This window comes from Accipiter gentilis, chromosome 14 (assembly GCF_929443795.1).
Source record: "Accipiter gentilis chromosome 14, bAccGen1.1, whole genome shotgun sequence".
NCBI lineage: Eukaryota > Metazoa > Chordata > Aves > Accipitriformes > Accipitridae > Astur > Astur gentilis.
This window is the reverse complement of record NC_064893.1, coordinates 30,108,382-30,127,012: the sequence shown is the minus strand read 5'-3', so window position 1 is coordinate 30,127,012 and position 18,631 is coordinate 30,108,382. Positions and strand designations below refer to the sequence as shown.

Here is an 18,631-nt window from a genome sequence, read left to right as displayed (position 1 = left end):
CTATGAAGTGTATCGGAGAAGGTGCAACTTGAAAGAATCTCCCTTTATCTGTTGTTTCCGTTCAAAAGTCTGCGTCATAAGGAAAGTACCACCAACTTCATTTTCAGATAATATTTAACCTAAACAATTGTCAAGCATTCTGTATTACAAAACAGAAAATGATACAATTAATGGAAGAAGTCAAAATGCTGGCATCACTTTGTTTCCACATTAATACATAAAAATGGACAACACATTAAATAAACATTTTGTTATTAACAATTAGAAATATTAACACCAAAAATCATGTATAAATTAGGAAATAAATGTACAAACTATTTCCAAAGTGCTCTTTCAAATACATTATATACACAACATTCAAGAAGTTCTTAATGTAAGACATTTCAGATTGATGTAATGTTGCTGTTTCATTTTAAGTGTTGTTCATATTCTCTCAAAAGTATTTCAGCACTTTCAAAAACCACATAAAAGGCATACTTCCAAGCTGGCAAAGAGCAATACTGCATTCTTCTGGCTACCTGTAATATTAATATATTGTAAAGAAAACAATCATGCTTCCTTTCTGTTCCTTGCTATTTGAGAGTACTTATTTGTATGAAAACACCAGCAGGAAAGATGGGAGAAATGAGGACTGACTAAAAAAATGTCTTCTGTTTTATCAGTAATTAAAATTATTAATGTAGCATGGGCAGTACTTGGACAACATTTAACAGCAAACTCTTTCATTGTCCAGTTAAAGACTTTCCTCTACAGGACAAAAAAAAAAGGAAAGATCTTTTATTTTCCTTGTGGTCTTGGTTTTTCAAAATATAAAGTACTAGAACTCGAAATTCCATAAATACACCAGTTCAGACAAAGAAAAGGAGAATATCCTACAGAGGCTGTATTTATACTGTAAATTTGCAATTAATCTCATATTTAAAAATCCTCATGGAGTATAGTCATCCTAGCCTTTTGCCTCAGAGAAGTTTGGACACGGTGTTTTGTTCAGCACTTACATAAGCACTTTATAAGTGCTTTTTTTCAACACTTTATAAGAACATATAAAGCTGAATAGAAGTGACTTACGGTGTTCATACTGGCTTTTACATACCACTAGTTTTTATTTCTAAATTCTCCCTCTATAGGTATTCTCTCACTGGTTGACCCCATTAATAGTTCCACTCTCTATATGCACAATATTGTTTCAAAGTTAAAGCTGAATTTAGTTGCTTATCTGCAAGATAAGCTTATCTTTAAAGATGGATTTCTTTTACTTCTGAACTATTTCTGTCAAGCTACAAGAGAAAAATAAAAGTGATAATGAGTCGTAAGAACAGTTAACCAAAGGATTTGACAATATTTATGGTTATAATGCTTGCTGGAAAATCTAAGCAAGGGCAATGGAAGAATCGGAAATAAAAAAGGATGCCAGCCACCTGCTTGTGAAATTTGGCATGAAAATGTATATGTGAGTTATAAAATTTGGAGTAGCATATTTAAGACTGGAGTTTTGCCAGATGTTTTTCTCAGCTAAGCAAAATATGAAGCAATATTGATGTCTAGTAGGCTGAGACTGCAGATCTCAGAGCTCCCTTCTATTTTAATTTCCATGATAGAAATACCTTAGTTTACAGGGATATATAAAAGGCGCCTCTAGTGATTAACATTTCCTTGAATATAGGTATTGATCTTCTTTCTGTACCTTTTACAAGAGAACTGTGGACTTATGCAGATTACTGAATTATAAGACTTAGGTAAGTAGGTATTACAGAAGTTGCAGTTAATTTTATTTTTATCATAGAGCATAGAAGTGTCTTCACATAAGGAACATATCCCTCCCCTTACTCTTAAGAAGTAAAGTTAAGAGCCATGGGGCTGGCGGGTAATCTTCGATGCATTCAAAAAAGATCAATAACCTACCACAGGATACTTCCCTGGACTGAGATATGACTCAATGGCTTTGTATTGAGCCAGACTGCAGAATAACCTGGCTGTTTTTCAGAATGGGGCACAACTGTGATCAAATGATCCTAAAGCTATTTAGAAACATCAAGAATGGGGCGAGGAGGGGTAAATGAAAAACTTCTGCATTGTATCAACATACAGTACTATACACAGCACCAAATATCAAACCATTAAAGCATTGTCTTGTTACCAGTAGTGCACTGCTTCATATCCAGCATGAAATGAACACTGTTCACATACAGACGCTGCTTTGTGCTAAGGGGTAACCAACATATTACAATTAATCAAAACTGCCTGTACATCCAGTTCAAAAGATGGAGATACTATTGAAATGAATCTGACACAGGATCACATTCTTTTATTGCTGGTAATTTCCATATTGTCCCTGTAAAAAAGAGAAATAAAAATGTTGGAAAATAATAGATCAGAAGTTTACAAACAGTGAGTTAGACAATTGCTTTTGGTCTATGAATTTTGAAAGACCCACTGAAGTATCACCAATATGGCTGCACCAAATTATCAGCTAGATTTATATGCGGAGCTAACAGCCAAATCTGCTTTTTCACAGCAGTGATTTAGACAATTTACCTGCTCATAGCCGTAAGGCCTCTGTTGCTGAGCGGATGGGCCTGTCTGAGAAGCTCTGTAACTTCCGTATTGCTGCCCTTGTCCCTGTTGGTAGCTGGAATACTGTGAAGAGGCTCCTTGTGCAGGACCTGAGAAGACAGTAAAATCTGTTACTAAGGCTAGATTTGCCAGGGGGAGTTCTTATGGTTAACTTAATGTAAAACACGATGGTAACAAAGTAAGCTCTGTGAGTGTGAACTGTGTGTAAATTTTGCCTAGACCTCCCCTCTAGCCCTACACTAGGAAGCGTTAATACTACTAATGATCTAGTTGCAGCAGTGTAAACTCCAGTTCAGGTTTTAAACTTTGCTTAGAAAATCTGATATAGTTTTAAGTGATTTGCCTCTCTGAAATCTGTATTGGCACAGCTCAATTATTACCTGTATGCAAGCTACATGGCCTTTATTCTAGTAACAATTGCATGTTTAACTTCCTATTTAATCTGTCTGTGCCACCATAAGCATTGCTGACCAGGAACCTAAGAAATCTCTTGCACATAGAGATACTTTTAAAAAACATGTAAATCAGACACACGACTGCACAGGGGTATTGATTTCCTTTTATTTGGGACTGTATATTCTGTGTATAGACTGCTATGTGCACTTACTTTTTAGCATTACTGGTGGATTTTTATGAAGGAGAACCTTTAAAAAGAGGAGGCCAGATTTTAACATCATAAACTGACTTTTGGATTTAATTTCACAGAATATGTCTGGTTTGAGTAGTCCAAACTATCTACTGGCACTGCAGAGTCAGGTGTTAATAATTTAATTAACATTTTAGGCCTGTTAGTTCTATTTCATGAAATCTTACATTTCTAAAATGGATTTGTTGTTTATATCAACATCAGTTTATCAAGTTTGGTTAACATTGCCCGTTCAAGATCAAGTACCATCACATTTGGGATATGCACCAGAAATCCCTTGCCTCGAAGCTAGTATTTAGATTATTCCAATCTCCCTGGCCCCTGTTTTTGTACTAAACAACCTGAAATGGTCTCTTTCTCCCAAAGGCTGAGGATAGATACAGGATGCCTCCAATCTGTCAGGGAACTCAAAGACAGCCATCAAACTCAGATTCTTTTGATGGCAGCGGGAAGATCTACCTGAGACCTGAAGGGTTCAAAAGCCCCGCACCAGTGTTAGCTGCATGTTCAAAGCACTTCCACTTCTTTCCTTTAGCCTCAGCCCCTCACCAAGGAATGAAATCCCTATGATGCTGCAAGAAGTCTAAGCGAGGGAGCAGTGACTCTCTGGACTGTTGATGTTATTTTTTCATGTCAGCTGCAGAACTCTTAGATGTGTAGAAGGCCTGAGAGTCCAGGAAGTGACCTCCTGCCGACACTTACCAGGAGGTCAACATGAGGCAAAAGTGTATTTTCTAACTTTCTAACCTTCTTTCAAAAGAGAGGGGGATTCAGGATGCTGACTAACAGTACGGAATGCAGTGCTATACTAAAGTATGTTACTGCCCAGAATCTCTTTACCTGCCATGCTCTTTGGCTAGTTTTGGTATGTGGATGTCCAAGGTTAATCAAGGAAATAGTTTACAGCATATTTTAGCTTAGAACACTTGACTGGTCAGTGACAGTTTTCTTACCATATCCTTGCTGTTGTCCTGGGTAACTTTGTTGATTTGGGTATTGCTGCTGGGAGTATGTTTGCTGTTGTGCAGCTCCCTGTTGGTATCCTGCCTGCTGCTGGCTGTACTGAGAATTTCCTAAAGAGGGAAAAATTGAAATAGTTTTGTTATAGATGAGGCAGGTATTTCACTGTACATGTGGATCACGAGGAAAACAAAGGTGTAAGGAGCCTTGGTCTGGAACACATAGACAAGTACTCTTTTCAGAAGCAGATGATTGCATTTTGCCAGTCAGGATGTTTATTTCTTCAGTGATTTTTAGTTCTTTTGAACAGGAGAGAGTTTTTATTTATACACATCACTAAACAAACAAAGAAACAAGCAACCTGTTCCCAAAAGGATTTTTTTTTACCAGAATTGTTTCAGAAGAAAAAGAGTCACAAAGATAAGGGTGCCAGGGTAAACAGCCAGTTTCTTGAGAAGCCCTCCCACTGTATTTTCTTCTATATAATTATGTTTATTCATATATCCCAGGAAGACCACTTATTTAGTTATTACTGGTATTTTTTTAAATAGCTACGATGGAATTCCATTTGCAGTATCCTGAAACAACAAAATGAATGGAGACTATACAGATGACATTGCTTTTCCTAAATGCCACCTCACTGTATCATAATTAAGTTAATAATTTAGAGTTCAGATATCTTAATGGTATCACTGAATTTACTGACATACTACTGTTGAGAGTTTTTTAGTGGTAGAATTGCAAAGTCACAGTATTGGTGATTTTCAAAGGTTAGTTTCATTTATCCCATTGTTTTTCACAATTTGTAAGGTGAATTAAGTAAGATTAAAAAAAGTTGGTCCTGGAATTAACCAGTAGGCTTTCTTAGTTCAGAGAAATTTCCATTTATGGCTGCCATTTTTTTCCAGCTCTGAACCCCATTTCTAGCTGCAGCATGTTAGTTAACTTTTGTCAGCATAACCTTTTACTTTAATACAGCCATTTTTATTTGCATTATATAAAATGTTTGTTAAAGACTTTTTTCAGAGTGGAGGGTACTGACATCCTGGAAGTCTTTTCTCATACTGCAAAAAAAGTTCAATATCCATAGCTATAATTCCACCTGGCTCAGCTACGACCGAGGATCATTTTTCTAATGAATATGAGGCTATGCACAAGTTGTTAGCGATCCCACGAGGCTGCACAGCATGACTGCCTCACAATACAGTTACTGACATGATACCGTGTACACAGTGTGATACAGTCTCGGTATAAGAAATGCTATACATAGCTAAATTATATTTCCTGGATACTCCTCAAGTAGTGTCTAAGTAGCAGTTAGTGATGCAGAAATTGCAAGGCATAGTTTACATTTTCATAAGCATTTCATTAGTATTTTAGGGGACTGGAGCTTTGGTTTACAAAGATTGCCAATATATTTTCCTACCTCCTTCATAATAGTGTTGTGTAGAGTCGTCAAATGACCTGTCATAGCTCTGCTCAGTATAGGATGACTGCTGATAGGCATAATCACCATGTCCTACAAGGAATTGCAAAGATTTATCAGATACATTGTTAATGTAACTAGAGATGTGTTGTTGAATACATATATTATGAAGCTGCTTATGCACAAAGATGAGGCTAAGAGGAGATACAGACCCCTTAGGTAGGAGGTTGAATACATGGCAAGTCACACCTATGGATAAAGCTCTTGCATTCACCAACCCAAGCTTGGCTTTGTGCTCTTTTTGAAGCAGTCTGGATAGCAGGATGCACTAACGTGTATGTTTGTGTACCAGGCTCCCATGCCCTGGGATTAGAATTTTCTAGCATTTAAACTGAAATTTGGAATTGGCAAAACCAAAAATGGGGTTTGTCATGTCCTTGGATGTGGCAGTCATGGTGGTCTACACTTTATCAGTATTACAGTGACTACAGCTCAGAGGAATTACCATCTGGATAGTATTGCTGATTCATAGGTTCTGATGAGCCTTGTCCATGACTGTACTGTTCACTGTAATATTCTTCCTGACCCATGTACTGCTGTGAGGAACCTGCAAGGCAAAGACAAGAGACAGCAAACTGAGCCCGTGGACTCCTAAGAGATGTTTTTTTCTTATCTTTTTTTTTAAGAAAACATTCTTTACATCTGGATAAGTAAACAAGCTATGTATGTTGAGAGCTGTTTCAAAGATGTTTTGCTCACTAGAAAAAGGAAATAAATTTATATTCTCAGAAAAAGCTGGCTGAAATTGAAATTACGCAACGGTCAGTAGCATGTCCTAAAACCACTCACTTCTGTGGCAATACCCAAAGTAATGACTACATTTCATCTACTAATTTGAGTTATTAGAAAGCACGGTAATGTATTCCATGCTCAAGAATACAGTCAGAATTAAATATATTTTAATTAACGTATCAATTTGCTTCTTAGCGACATTGAGTTTATGCTAGAATCTGTCTAGCAGCTTTATTACCTTTTGGAACTTTTTCCAAAGAGGTCGTGGAGCATGCTAGTTATCCCCTGTTTTTTCCTTTCCCTGGCCTAATTTTTTGTACTAATTGCTGGCAAACTATGTCTTCTTTGCAGAACTGTGTTCCTTGTTAACTGTGCCATGTTACGGCTGATCCAATACCATTTGAAAGAACTGAAAAGATTCCCTTTGGCTTGAGTGAGCTGTATGTCAAATTGTTCATCTTTTCTTAAGAGATATGTGATCCCTTTTAGACAGAATTCTTTTTCTAAACACATGAAATAACTAAATAGATAAATCTTGAAAACAGATTAAAGTTCATCTGATTGTCATGATACTTCCACCATTCGAGATTTCCTGTGTTCCCAGATGGGATTCCCTGTTCGTAAATGTGACTTGGAAATTTTGTTGATTACCTACCCCTCAGCATGGACTGCATATCTAGTAATAATTACATCAATAATCTAATAATAGATTTTACCTTGCTGTGATGCTCTGTAAGGGCCCATTGGTCGCTGACCCATCATGCTGTTGCCTTGGTTGCTCTGACTCATCATGGCAATGGAGGACTGCCCCTGGTAATGCTGGCTCCCTCCTTGAGCTGAGTTGTAATGTGACGTTGCTGCTTGCTGGTGCATCATGGAGACTACAATGTACATGGAAAATACTGTTTTCTGGAAGGATGTGACAGTTCTCTCCCTATTCTCTTTGGAAGCAAGTTAAAACCTTCAACTAACATGCACCCTGATAATTCTGTGAATTTTCCACAGGGGGAGATGTTTTCCTACTGCATGTATTTAACTCTTCTGCACTGTAATCCAGAACGGATGTTATTACATGGTCAGTTCTTGCCATTTGCTTCAGTCAGATACTTAAAAATATATCTAGCCTTGATTATTATTACTTTATAATTATTACAGTAAGATTAAAGAAAGAAATAAGAACTTAGGCTTGTTCCTCTCTACCCCCTGACTAATTTATTGCTGCATTTCTTTCCTAATCAACTCTTTCTTCTACTTATTATACAGTATAAATAAACTGACATTCTAGGATTTGTTTGATCCCTAAATTTCGTATCATCAGAAAGAATTCTTAAGCATTGGACATCCCATTCAATACTCCATAGCAAACATTTTTACAAATTAAGAGATTACTTCCGAGTTGTCTGCTAAACTCTCTATGCCCTGCAAGCAGTGTGAAGTATCAATAAAATAACAAAAATGGGGCAGTAACATACAAACAGCAAATGTGTAATACCCTTTGGCAGGCTCTTTCAGCTAGGATAAAGGTGCTTCTCAGATCCCTCCCACGGTTGTGGGATTTGCTGCCAGGGGCTATCAGATAGTGCTGCTGCACTTTTAGCTAACCCTCTTTTCCACAACTCATTGCTAACCATAGCAAGCAGGTGTAAGTTAAAGCAAGTCTGAAACTGTTCTGACTTACACTGGTGCCTGACACCTTGAAATTCAGAGATGTCTTAAAGCTGTCTTTTCCTCTTGTATGTTTGTCACTGTCTACAGAAAATGTTTACAGAACAAATTCATGTGTGGTAAACCTCTGAGGTCACTGAAAAGTCAAGTTGGCCCAGAAGGAGGAAGAGGGAGTTTACCTGGATTAGACTGCATGTTGATGTTTGTTCGAGAGACATAATTGCCTATTGACCCCTGGCCTTGCATTGGCACATTCTGAGATGCAGGCACTGTATGGCTATAACCAGGCCCAGTTCCATGACTGCTGACAGTCATACTCAGAGAGGTTGTGGGCATAGTGTTCTGGCCTGACTGCTGCATAGACACGTGATTAGGACCTAGAAAAATTAAAGAGAGCAACAAGAAAATCTGTGCTATTATTGGCAACGTACAGTGAGCATTAAAGCCCTCGCGGCCTTTCTAAAATACCTTATGATAAGGCAAAACAAACAAAAAAAAAATCCTCATTATTAAAATTCCCTGTTATCTACAAACAAATTAAAACTGCCTGCTACACAGTTAGAGTGATCCTCCTCTTCCTGGCAGCCAAATCCAGGCTGTACAGAATTGCAGACAGGAAGAACAAAACCAGCAGCAATGCCCTACAAGCAGTTCCTCACAGGCAGCCGGCAGCAGAACTAACAAATGCCAGCAATTTCAGATACTTCAGAAAATATACGGACTCTGGAAACATCCCAGCCTTCTGAGATTTGTGCTTTCCTTCCTCCTGTCCTGCCGTTGACTACTCTTCCCCCTTCACACAGATGGTGACAATGGGAAGGCACAGGAGTGGCTGAGAAACACTTTGCACGTTGCTGCATCCATTCGGTTCCTCTATAACTAACTAACCTTCTTAGCTGGGGCTTAGGAAGTACTGTGGGACCCTTTCCTCAGAGGACAAACCTGTCTCTCCCTGTCCTGAAGTTTGACTAAAAGTACCTCAAGGCTTTCGGAAGATAAATTTTCCAAGTCACCATCATAATCCCTTTTGTTATGGTACTCCCTTTCCAACATCACTGCATGTAAGCATCAGACTGCTCCAATTATATCCTGCGTTTGAGAGTATCATCCTGCTTACCTGGCAGTATGCTTATTTTTTAAAATTCTATTGCTGTTGGGTAATTAAAATTGGGGACAATCTGGTCCTTATTTTTTGTTGTTTGTTGCTGTAAATATTTTTATGAATGAGTTTTGGGAAGTTGTTTTCATTGTGTATTGTTACGATCTAAATTGTGATAGTGCATATTGTTGTCTATCTAAATTCAGCCGTATTGTTGTCAATCTAAATTAATTTAGGTAGAATGGAAGACATGCAGAATCCCTAGAAGAGACAGAATTATGTTGTAATGTTTAGATAACAATATTTTAATTCATGGTTATTACCTACAGCCTCTGAAAAATGTGTCTAATTCTCTTAGTACAAACCTCATTAATTACTCTTAATGGTATTTATAGACATCAAAATGAGAAAAGATGCTGTAGATTATTATATTTTCCTCTGATTGAGGGATGCAAGCAGCATTTTCAACAAGAGATAAAGAGAGCCAGCTCTACTGAAATCAGCGGAGCCAGCTCAATATGCCGCTACAGAGACCTAGCCCTGTGTTTTGCTCCAGTTTTTTTATGTTTTGTAAAGCTGATACTTCTACTTGTGCAACACAAGACCACACGGTGTTTGAATGGAGCTAGCAGTTGCTTTGAGTGAGAGATGGAGTGAAGCCAGTGTTAGTAAACCTCACCCTATTTGCATGGGAAAAGTTAGAGAATCTTGGCCTTCTTTAAAGCAAAAAAAAAAAGGTTTGGGTAATTTGTGATTGTAAGGAAAAATATGAAAGCATGACCAACAGTGTTTAAATAAAGCCACTAAAACAATAAGATAAATACAAAGCATTGAACCTTTTTCATACTTTCATGAATCTAAGGCAGTTGGGTTTTTCTTTGAAAGGCCTCATTCATGATTTCTGAACAGTTAGAATTCTCAGTTGGGCCCAATTCTGTCCAGACGGAGCTGAGTTTCACTGGTTGGTTTATTGAATCTAATGGGTTGCCTGCAGGGCTGTGGCATGAAGAATCACTGACTTGTGGATGGTGGATTACTTGAAATCTCGGTGGACTGTTTTTTAGCTTGTCCCCATCAACAGAATTATCATTACAATTGACCTAGCTGCCACTACACAGAGTTACCATGTATGTAGGGAATTACCTAGTTACTGTCCTGCAGAGGTGATTCCTGTAAAGTCCTGATTGAGGACAATAAAGAATAAAATGTAGTAGCTGCTATGGCTTCTTCCCTTTTCTTCCCTCTCTTACAATGCTGTAGCTGTACATTACAGACTTTCATCTCTATTGCCATTAGATGAGAAATTTTCACAAGTACTACAGCCCATATATTTGAATCGTTTGTGCATATTTATTCCTAATTTCCAAAAAAAGCTGTCCATCAATTGTTGACCGATGTGAAATAGTTTCTCAGTCTCAAAGTCTACCTACACCTCAAGAATGCTGTGTCATACAGCACCACTGTGCTAACTTGATTCTAGCTGGCAGAGACAGCAGCAGTAGAGGCTGGCAACCAAGGGGAGTGTCACACCTTCATTTTGGAGTGTAGCTATGTCCTCAGTCTGGTTCCCAGTGGACTAATATAATCCTGATAAAATACCTGGCGCTACCCAGGTGACTGAGTCTCAATGACTGGGCAGAGAGTGAACTACCCTGAGACTCCCACAACTCAGGCTGGATTTTAGTACTGGGTTGGGGCAACATGAGGTAAACTTGCAACATGAGGTAAACTGCCCAGGCTGCTTCTGTACTGCAGATGACTCAAGACTTTAGGACTGCCAGTCTGGTTCTTTCAATCAGCACTAAATGACTATAAAGAACTGGAGGGAGGGGAAGGGGGCGGGGGGAGCAAATAAGAAAAAATAGCAACAATAACACTGAAAATGTAGATTCTTCATAACACCCAACAATGTTTTGACTGACTTTTATAATACTTATACTAGGTAATAAATCTTTTAAAAAGAAGGCCCAGATAAATTTAGTAAGTTCACTTTACTAGCTGTAACTGTTTAAAGTAGGTACCTCATCCATTAGTTTAAAAGGTACAATCAGCTTGACCACAAATGGATTTTTACAAAGTTAGAAGTAATTCCATGGCTTGCATCTGGTCTTGAGTCCCCCTGCCAAGGCCTGTGATTTTACAATCAGATATTTCTATTTATAGAAACTGTTTTTTCTCTCTGTCACTCTGGGAAAGACCCTCAGAAACAAGAACTGACTAAATAACTGTGAACTACAAAATAAATAAACAGATTATTCATACTATAAAATGCAGAGTAAAAAAATATTTTTTTTGTCTTTCAATTAGTTTCTTTTAGTTGCACGAACAAAACCAAATAGACAAAGTATATTATCTTATTCATATGAAATGTCTGTGCAAACTCTTTGGCTATGTAGTACAATCTCTGCAAGCTTCTGTAGAGGACAAAGACTGAGGCAACACCAAATCATTTTTAAGAAGGCATGTATCCTGGAAGGTCTTTGCAATCTAAAGGCTTGCCTGTGTGGTTAGTCATGCAAGCAATTCCATTTTACCCTGGCCAACCCCACCACTTTCAAGAGAAAAATACCACAATATATAAAAAAACTTGGATGCATCTTTACTTAGTGATTTTCATTACGCATTTTTTAAAAAATGTTTTTCATTTCCCCTATAGAAATACTATGCAGACTGGAGTCCTTGCAGAAGCCAACATCGTTACTGACTGTAGCCATTTTGTGATGATTTCAGCATGTGCCTGAAATCCCCATATGCCTGAAAGGTGAGTTAGGAGAGGTCTTTTACAGCTCTGTAAGTATATTCTGCATTAATGATTTTGTTGCCAAGCAACAGCAAAGCAGCACAAAGGGGACTGAAGCTCACCATTGCTAATCTGACTCTGCATGAGGGAGGAAGGAGGAAGGCCCGTCCCAATTGCATCGCTGAGATTGCTCTGTGAATGGAGGGATTGGTTGGATGCACTCTGAGTCATTCCTCCTGGGCCCAAGTTTATGTTTTGCGTTGGTGGCTGCAAATAACAAGGAGGAGAAGCAAATTTTTGGTTAGGTTTTTAATTAGAAAAATAATACTCCCCAAATTAGCCTGACTATGACTAAAAACTGCCTCAATTAAATATGTGCTTCCTTCACTTTTTGGGCTTGGTTGCGTAAACCTTTCTTCATTTGACTACTATGTGTGAATGACACTCAGCATGATACAGAGAAGCCGGCACGCAGCACAGTGAAGATCTTGAAACTGTGCTTATAATAGAGTCTGGCTTCTGTGCCCATTCTTCCATAGTTACATGAATTTCATTTTGTGCTGGTCAGAACATAACTGCTGAGGGGATATGGATTAGCGAAGACCACACAGAAATGTGTTGACAAATTGACTTTTGTCCAGCATAAAGCTATACTGTATTTTGTGTTATGTGTGATACCTCCAAAATCAATCCATTTAGCAAGAATAACACAATGTTTAAAGACAAACCAATGTCCAAATGCTGAATTACATTTTTGACGTAAAATAATGGCATTTTTTCTCCTGAGTAAAGAATGCAGTAAGAATAGGTAAAGAATAATGAATCTGGAACAAATGGAGGCTGTTCAGATCTGTACCACAGCACCATTTATAATATATAGAAGTTGAGCTAGGGAGACAGAGATTAACACAAATGTCCCAAAGAATGTGTTTTAAATACAGTAAAAGTAACTTTAGATTTGTTTAGTGGTCTACTTGACCACCTCAAAACTTTTAGCTGGAAAAATACTAAAAAATGGTTTATTGACAGTGATCAGTAACAGAATCAAAGAACATTTCCCTCTGGCACAGTAACTGTATCTGATGGTAACAGTGGTACTTACAGCAGGAAGCAAGGACTGCATATTCTGGTTCGAATCTGCTATTGTTGCCAAGTAAACCAGGTTTCTGTGCAAGATTTGTTGGTATCTACAGAATAAGGAGTAAAGCTTTTTTGGAAAGGGTTAACACAGAAAATTCCAAACCTCTCTTTTTCTTTTTTTTTTTCCTATTTACAGATGATTAGTTAAATTACATTAGCCCACTTTTCATCTGTCATAATAAATAGCAATAATAATGACCTAAATCTGTGCCGTCATGCTTTTCATCAAGGATCAGTGTGTTCAACACCTCTTTTACAAATGGTTAAACTTGGGGGAAGGGAGAGGTAAAACACACTCGCCTTTGAAAGCACTTTGAGTGAACTGTGAAGCTGGCACCTCAGTCTTTGAGCACTGACACCCAGACAGCTGCTCTAACAATTAGCCACTTTTTTCTTCCTCTGTTTAACAAGGGTCCTAGTAGTAATGAAATTCCAGAACTCCAAAACCCAAAACCTGTTTCCCTGCCAGCAAGCTGAGAACAACAAGATTCTTTTCAAGAGTGCTCTAACTGGAATGTTTACTCAAGTAAGCACCACCAGAACCATTTATGCTTCTTCACAGTTCTCGATGAACTGGAGAAGCTCAGAAAAGGGGGCATCCAAAAGCAAACCAACAGCTGTGCCACTCAGCAAAGTGAAGAGTCAAACTTTTGGAAATAGGGAGGGTTCCAAGAGGGCAAGAGAAAATGCTTTTTTTAGCATGGATTCTTCTTCTGATAAGGGGAAAATGGCTGGAAAGTGGGAAGAGTGGCAAAAATGAAGCCAGAATGGTGACATGACTTCTTTAGCAAAGGTATCTTTTTTTAGACAATTTCTTTGAATGTACCGCTTTCTGGGTTTGGCCCCATAACTTGACCTTTCATGGAGCAGATTGGCTGTTCTTCCTGACTGAGATTTAACACCTGAAGTTTATAAAAGCATTTTGCTTTCAAGATTAGGAATAGTAAGCAGTGATACAAACTAGTATGTCTACATGCTTATTGTTTTAGCCATAGATAACCACATAGCTGATCCTTAACATTTAAGTACTTTCTGATGAAAAGGTGTTACTAACTTTGTACTTGATTCTACTTGTATTTAATGAATCTGCGTAGAGCAAGTGGTCCAATAACCATAATTGTTTATAATTATTTTAATAAATGATCTGTTAAAAATACTGTAAATACTAAATACTCAAATACTTCAGAAAAAAAACCTGTTCCAAGAACAATATACATTTCTTAATACAAGAGAATCTAAAAAAATTGTCCAACTGTTTTCTCAGTGATCAGTGAACAGAACGGTTCATAGTACTGTTCTTGAGAAAAAGTACACCAAAAATTTCTAACGTACTCCAAAACTCATAATACTCACTGAGTACATTCTGCAGTTTTCCCCTTGCTCTGATAATCCATAATACATTGTATTAGATGGTGATTTTCATCTAGCATCTGCATAAAAGAAATATGATCAAAACATGTTACTACGAGAACCATATTAAAGTCCTGTGGTTTTGTGATACTCCACATTCACCCGTCTTGGCAGTGGATGGTGTTTTGTGCCGTTTTGTTGCCATGGGATATTACAAAGTACCTACATGTGACTTTATTTAGCCACAGGATTGTGCTTTTCAAATCACTCATTTATGAATGGTTATCTTTAAAGGAGTTAGTTGAAATACCTGACATGAAAGAATTAATGGACTTACCTTTTTTGCTCCTTAAATGGCAGATAGATATTTATGCTGAAGAAGTAAAGCGCTTTCACTATGAAATACCTCTGCCTCATTCTAAAATATCACCCAACCTTTTCCAAAACTTCAGATTTTACTAACATGCCTACTTTCAAATAAGAAACATACTTTCAAACAATTTAAACCTACTAGTTTTCCTGCACAAGACTAGCGTGTGCAGACTACTGAACTTGATGAAGTATAAAATTTGCATTACTGGATCTACTGAAACCACATTTAACAGAAATACAACCCAATATGTCCTTTGGGGTAGTTCAGTTCTAATACAGGGAGGACTTAAAATGAAAACACAGACTAATTATATACCTGCTAATTTACGTTTTATCAGTGGCTGCTAGCTTAGCTTCATTCAGTAAATTCTGACTGACTTGTACCAAGAAAATCAGGGCTGCTGGACAAAATGACAACTGACCTTTATTTAATTAATAATTTAATGAATTTATAATACAATTAAGAGCTTAAAATATCCTTTGATGTTTTAAAATTTCAAATATAATAGTTTGTCTCTTTCTCCCAGCTTTCTTGTGAATGCTGCAAGCTTTATTCAAGTGAATGAATGGAAAAATAACAACAGTATTTACAAATTTAGATTCGCCACTGGCAAAAACTCACTCCATAACGCAGTTCGTAGGTACCGCTGCTATTAAGTGCTTGCAAGACTGGGCCTTTGAACCACTGTGTCATCAGGATAGAAGAACTCTTGAGGAGAGAATAACATGTTTTCACGTGAGTTAAATGTGAATTAATCCATGTAGGTATGTGTCCTGATCAGAACAAATTCTTGACCCATTCAGATGCAAAGATGAGGCTAGATTATAGCAAGATGAGCAGAAGAGTCTTTCTGATGCGCTTGCAGTCTAGCTAGTCACTCCCTTAGAGAACTCAGCTTGTCCTGCTTCTTGCTTGCGATTTGCAAATTGGTCTTAACTATGCTGGACACCCTTGTCCATCACAGGCTCTGACTGCTGGAACTTGCAGTGATCCCCTGTGGCTGAAGTCAGCGAGGGTCTGAGGAACAGAGGCGTCGCTGTGGCCTGCCTCGGCGGGTCGGCAGGCTGCTCTCTCGAATGCTGACAGGGAACGTCAGAACTGTGTCAGTCAAGAATCCATGTTCCTCCTGCATGCATGCCGATGCTCACATGGCGACCCAGGCGCAGCATATAATTTTAAGAGAAAATACTCCTGCCTGATTCACAGTGCAGCAATTTGTTTCGTACTCTGTACTCACTGTTGCACAGAATTTTCACCTGTGTCAGCGGAAATTCTGTATATAGAATTAGCAAAGAATATGAACTCGTCCTTTTCAGTTTCCACAACAGGTATCACTGATGATATTTTCACATTCAGTTAAGATACGTATTCAACAGCAAGAGTCCAAGCAATATTACAGGTATCTTCCTCAGAAAAGGGCTATGTTTCTACAATTAGATGAAGAATATTTTGTTTACTGAACAAGGAATCGGAAATAGCTCTTTTCCTAACTCACTAGGAAAAAAGAACCGAGTTGTGATCGCCGTCACGCAGAAGAAACTGAAGTTTACTGCCCTGCAAACGCTGTTTGATGAACTAGTTTAAAGCACCACCATCACTGCTCTATTGCCAAAAGCTCTAACTTCCTCCATGTGAAATCTGTTTTAGGAATAGTTGGTACTGGAGTAATAAAAGCTTTGAAAGACTATCAAAATTGAGTTAATAAATAAAAATGAGCTGCTTACATATTACGAATGCAGCTTATGTATTACGAATGCTTATATATCATGATATTAATCTTCTTTTTCAATGAAGTTGGTGTCTGTTCTAAAAAGCTCACTTTAATGAGGAATTTTGGAGTTCCTAGCCCAGCACCTGCTCCTTCTCTCACTGCCCGTTTCCATACTTGACTATAAAGCACATCCAGTTTCTGCGCCTGCAAGTCTCTTCCTCGGCGTCACCACCTGTCAGAAGGAAAATCACTGCCGACAGCCCAACCCCGCTGAACAGTCCTGAAGTAACATGCCAGCAAACGTACCTCAGATGGGAAATGTTTTCACGTGTTATTTGTAAAGAAATAACATTTTGAAGCTTCCGTGAAGTTTACCGCTACGCAAAAAGGCAAGGGCTTGAAAATCGAATTGAAGATACTTCGGCTGCCCTTTGTCTGTGGATACAGTCATGGTTTTAAGTACAAACTATCTGAATTACAAAATTCTGTCCTAATCCCAGCCAATCTGGAGGTTAGAGAAAAACTCATCCACCGAGTCTGAAACATTTCAGTCTTTAAAATTAACCGGTTCACAATACCACATGTGCTGCAAGAGCTCCACAAAACGGGATTAGTTTCCAAACTGCCTCCTGAGATTCAAGTCATCTCTTCAGTCTCCCTTGTGGCAGCGTGTCCTGCCTTGATCTCTATTCTGTCACAGTCTTCCACCGAGGTTTTTTCCCGTAGAAGTCATAAACCGGCACCAGATAACGGTTTGGGTGCAAAACCCACTGGTGATCGGTTAAATTGCTGTATTAGCAACGGCACTTCTTCACTGGTCACTACTTACGAGTGGACCACGTAGAACATACACTGCTCACTTCCACCGCCACTACACGCCTCCGCATGAACAGAGCACCTCTGCGGTGGGGAAGACGCAAAAAATACGGTAGAAGTACAAATGACAAATAGCGGTCAAAGTGAAAACATGCATGTTCTTTATTGACATTTCCAGCCTCTTCCTTACTGGTCGTTACCTTCTGCAGGAGGAAGGGGTGTCGGGCGCGCGTGTGTGTGCACGGTCCCTGCTGCCAATCCTGCGAAATGGGAAACAATAACTTCCCAACTAGGAAGCCTCTGCTTTGGCCTCCGCGCGAGACCCGCCTGGAGATCTCCTCCCCGGAGAAAATCTTTCAAAACCTTTGTTTGTCATTGAACATCAATAAAGGCATCACAAATAATGATAATCGTATATGAAAAATACCAGTGCTCGGTGCTCCCTCTATCTTCTGAGAGGTTAAAATTCTGCATCCAAATACAAAAGAAAGCCCTTGCAAATTCAGTATGTTATTTTTATTCATTTTTGAGGTCGGATTTTTTGGGGGGGGTGGGGGCAGAAGCTGACACACCATCCGAAATCAATCACGTATTTGCAGATTTTACTCCCATTTCCCACTGTATCACTGGCAGCTTTTTTTCCCCGCTGCGAGCGGCAGAGATAGCGTGCCGTCCCGATTTTATTCCCCGCGTCCTCCTCTCCCTCTCCTTGCAGTGATCTGAACACCTTTGCTTTGTTCCACCTCCTCCTCCTCCTCCTTCCCCCACCTCTCTCTCCAGCTGTCCGTCTCCGCAAGCCCTCGCAAATTCACTACTTCTCCTGATCGCCCTAGAAATAAGCCTCCTTCCTCGGCTAACAGGAGCATGGTCGGAATAAATGTCTAAAATTGTCTGTAGAAAAGCATGCTTTTTTACCTTCTGGATAGTTTGCTGGGTGACCTCCCCTTTGCCTCTTGGGCGAGCAGAAGCAAAGGCAACCGACATGGTGGGGTTTTTTTATGTGCCTATAATATATCGGTTCCGGGCTCTAATAATATTGTTATTATCTGGCCGCTATTGCCGTGCAAAGATTCTCCGCAGTGCATGGGGAGGGGAGCCGGCGCAGATGGTACGATCTGCGCCCCGCAATGAGCCATGGGCACCGCACCACCAGCCGGCACGCACCGCCCTCGCCCCGCCGCCCGCGCCGCCGGCTCGGGGCGGGGAGGCGGCGGCGGGGATTTGGGGAGGGGGGCGGGAGGCGGCCGCCGTCGCCCCGCCGCCGCCTCCCCGCCCCGCCGCACATGGTGCGTCCCTGCTGCCGGGCTTCCTGTCGCAGCCGAGCGGCGGCTCCCTGCCT

At 39.3% G+C, this 18,631-nt stretch overlaps 1 protein-coding gene across 2 annotated transcripts; it reads right to left on the bottom strand.

The window, feature by feature from the left end:
- Positions 1-2,155: 2,155 nt before the first annotated feature.
- On the bottom strand, positions 2,156-18,444 carry SS18L1 (SS18L1 subunit of BAF chromatin remodeling complex). Of its 2 annotated transcripts, XM_049816584.1 has the most exons (11): positions 18,208-18,444; positions 14,396-14,472; positions 13,005-13,089; positions 12,025-12,169; positions 8,243-8,440; positions 7,115-7,279; positions 6,112-6,213; positions 5,607-5,699; positions 4,174-4,293; positions 2,536-2,663; positions 2,156-2,332 (listed from the first exon to the last, which is right to left on the bottom strand). In XM_049816584.1, the coding sequence occupies exons 1-11, from the start codon at positions 18,274-18,276 to the stop codon at positions 2,306-2,308; spliced, it is 1,209 nt and encodes a 402-aa protein (XP_049672541.1). In that variant the 5' UTR covers positions 18,277-18,444; the 3' UTR covers positions 2,156-2,305. The 2 variants fall into 2 exon arrangements, with proteins under 2 accessions (XP_049672541.1, XP_049672543.1); XM_049816586.1 differs by lacking the exon at positions 8,243-8,440.
- Between the last annotated feature and the right edge of the window lie 187 nt (positions 18,445-18,631).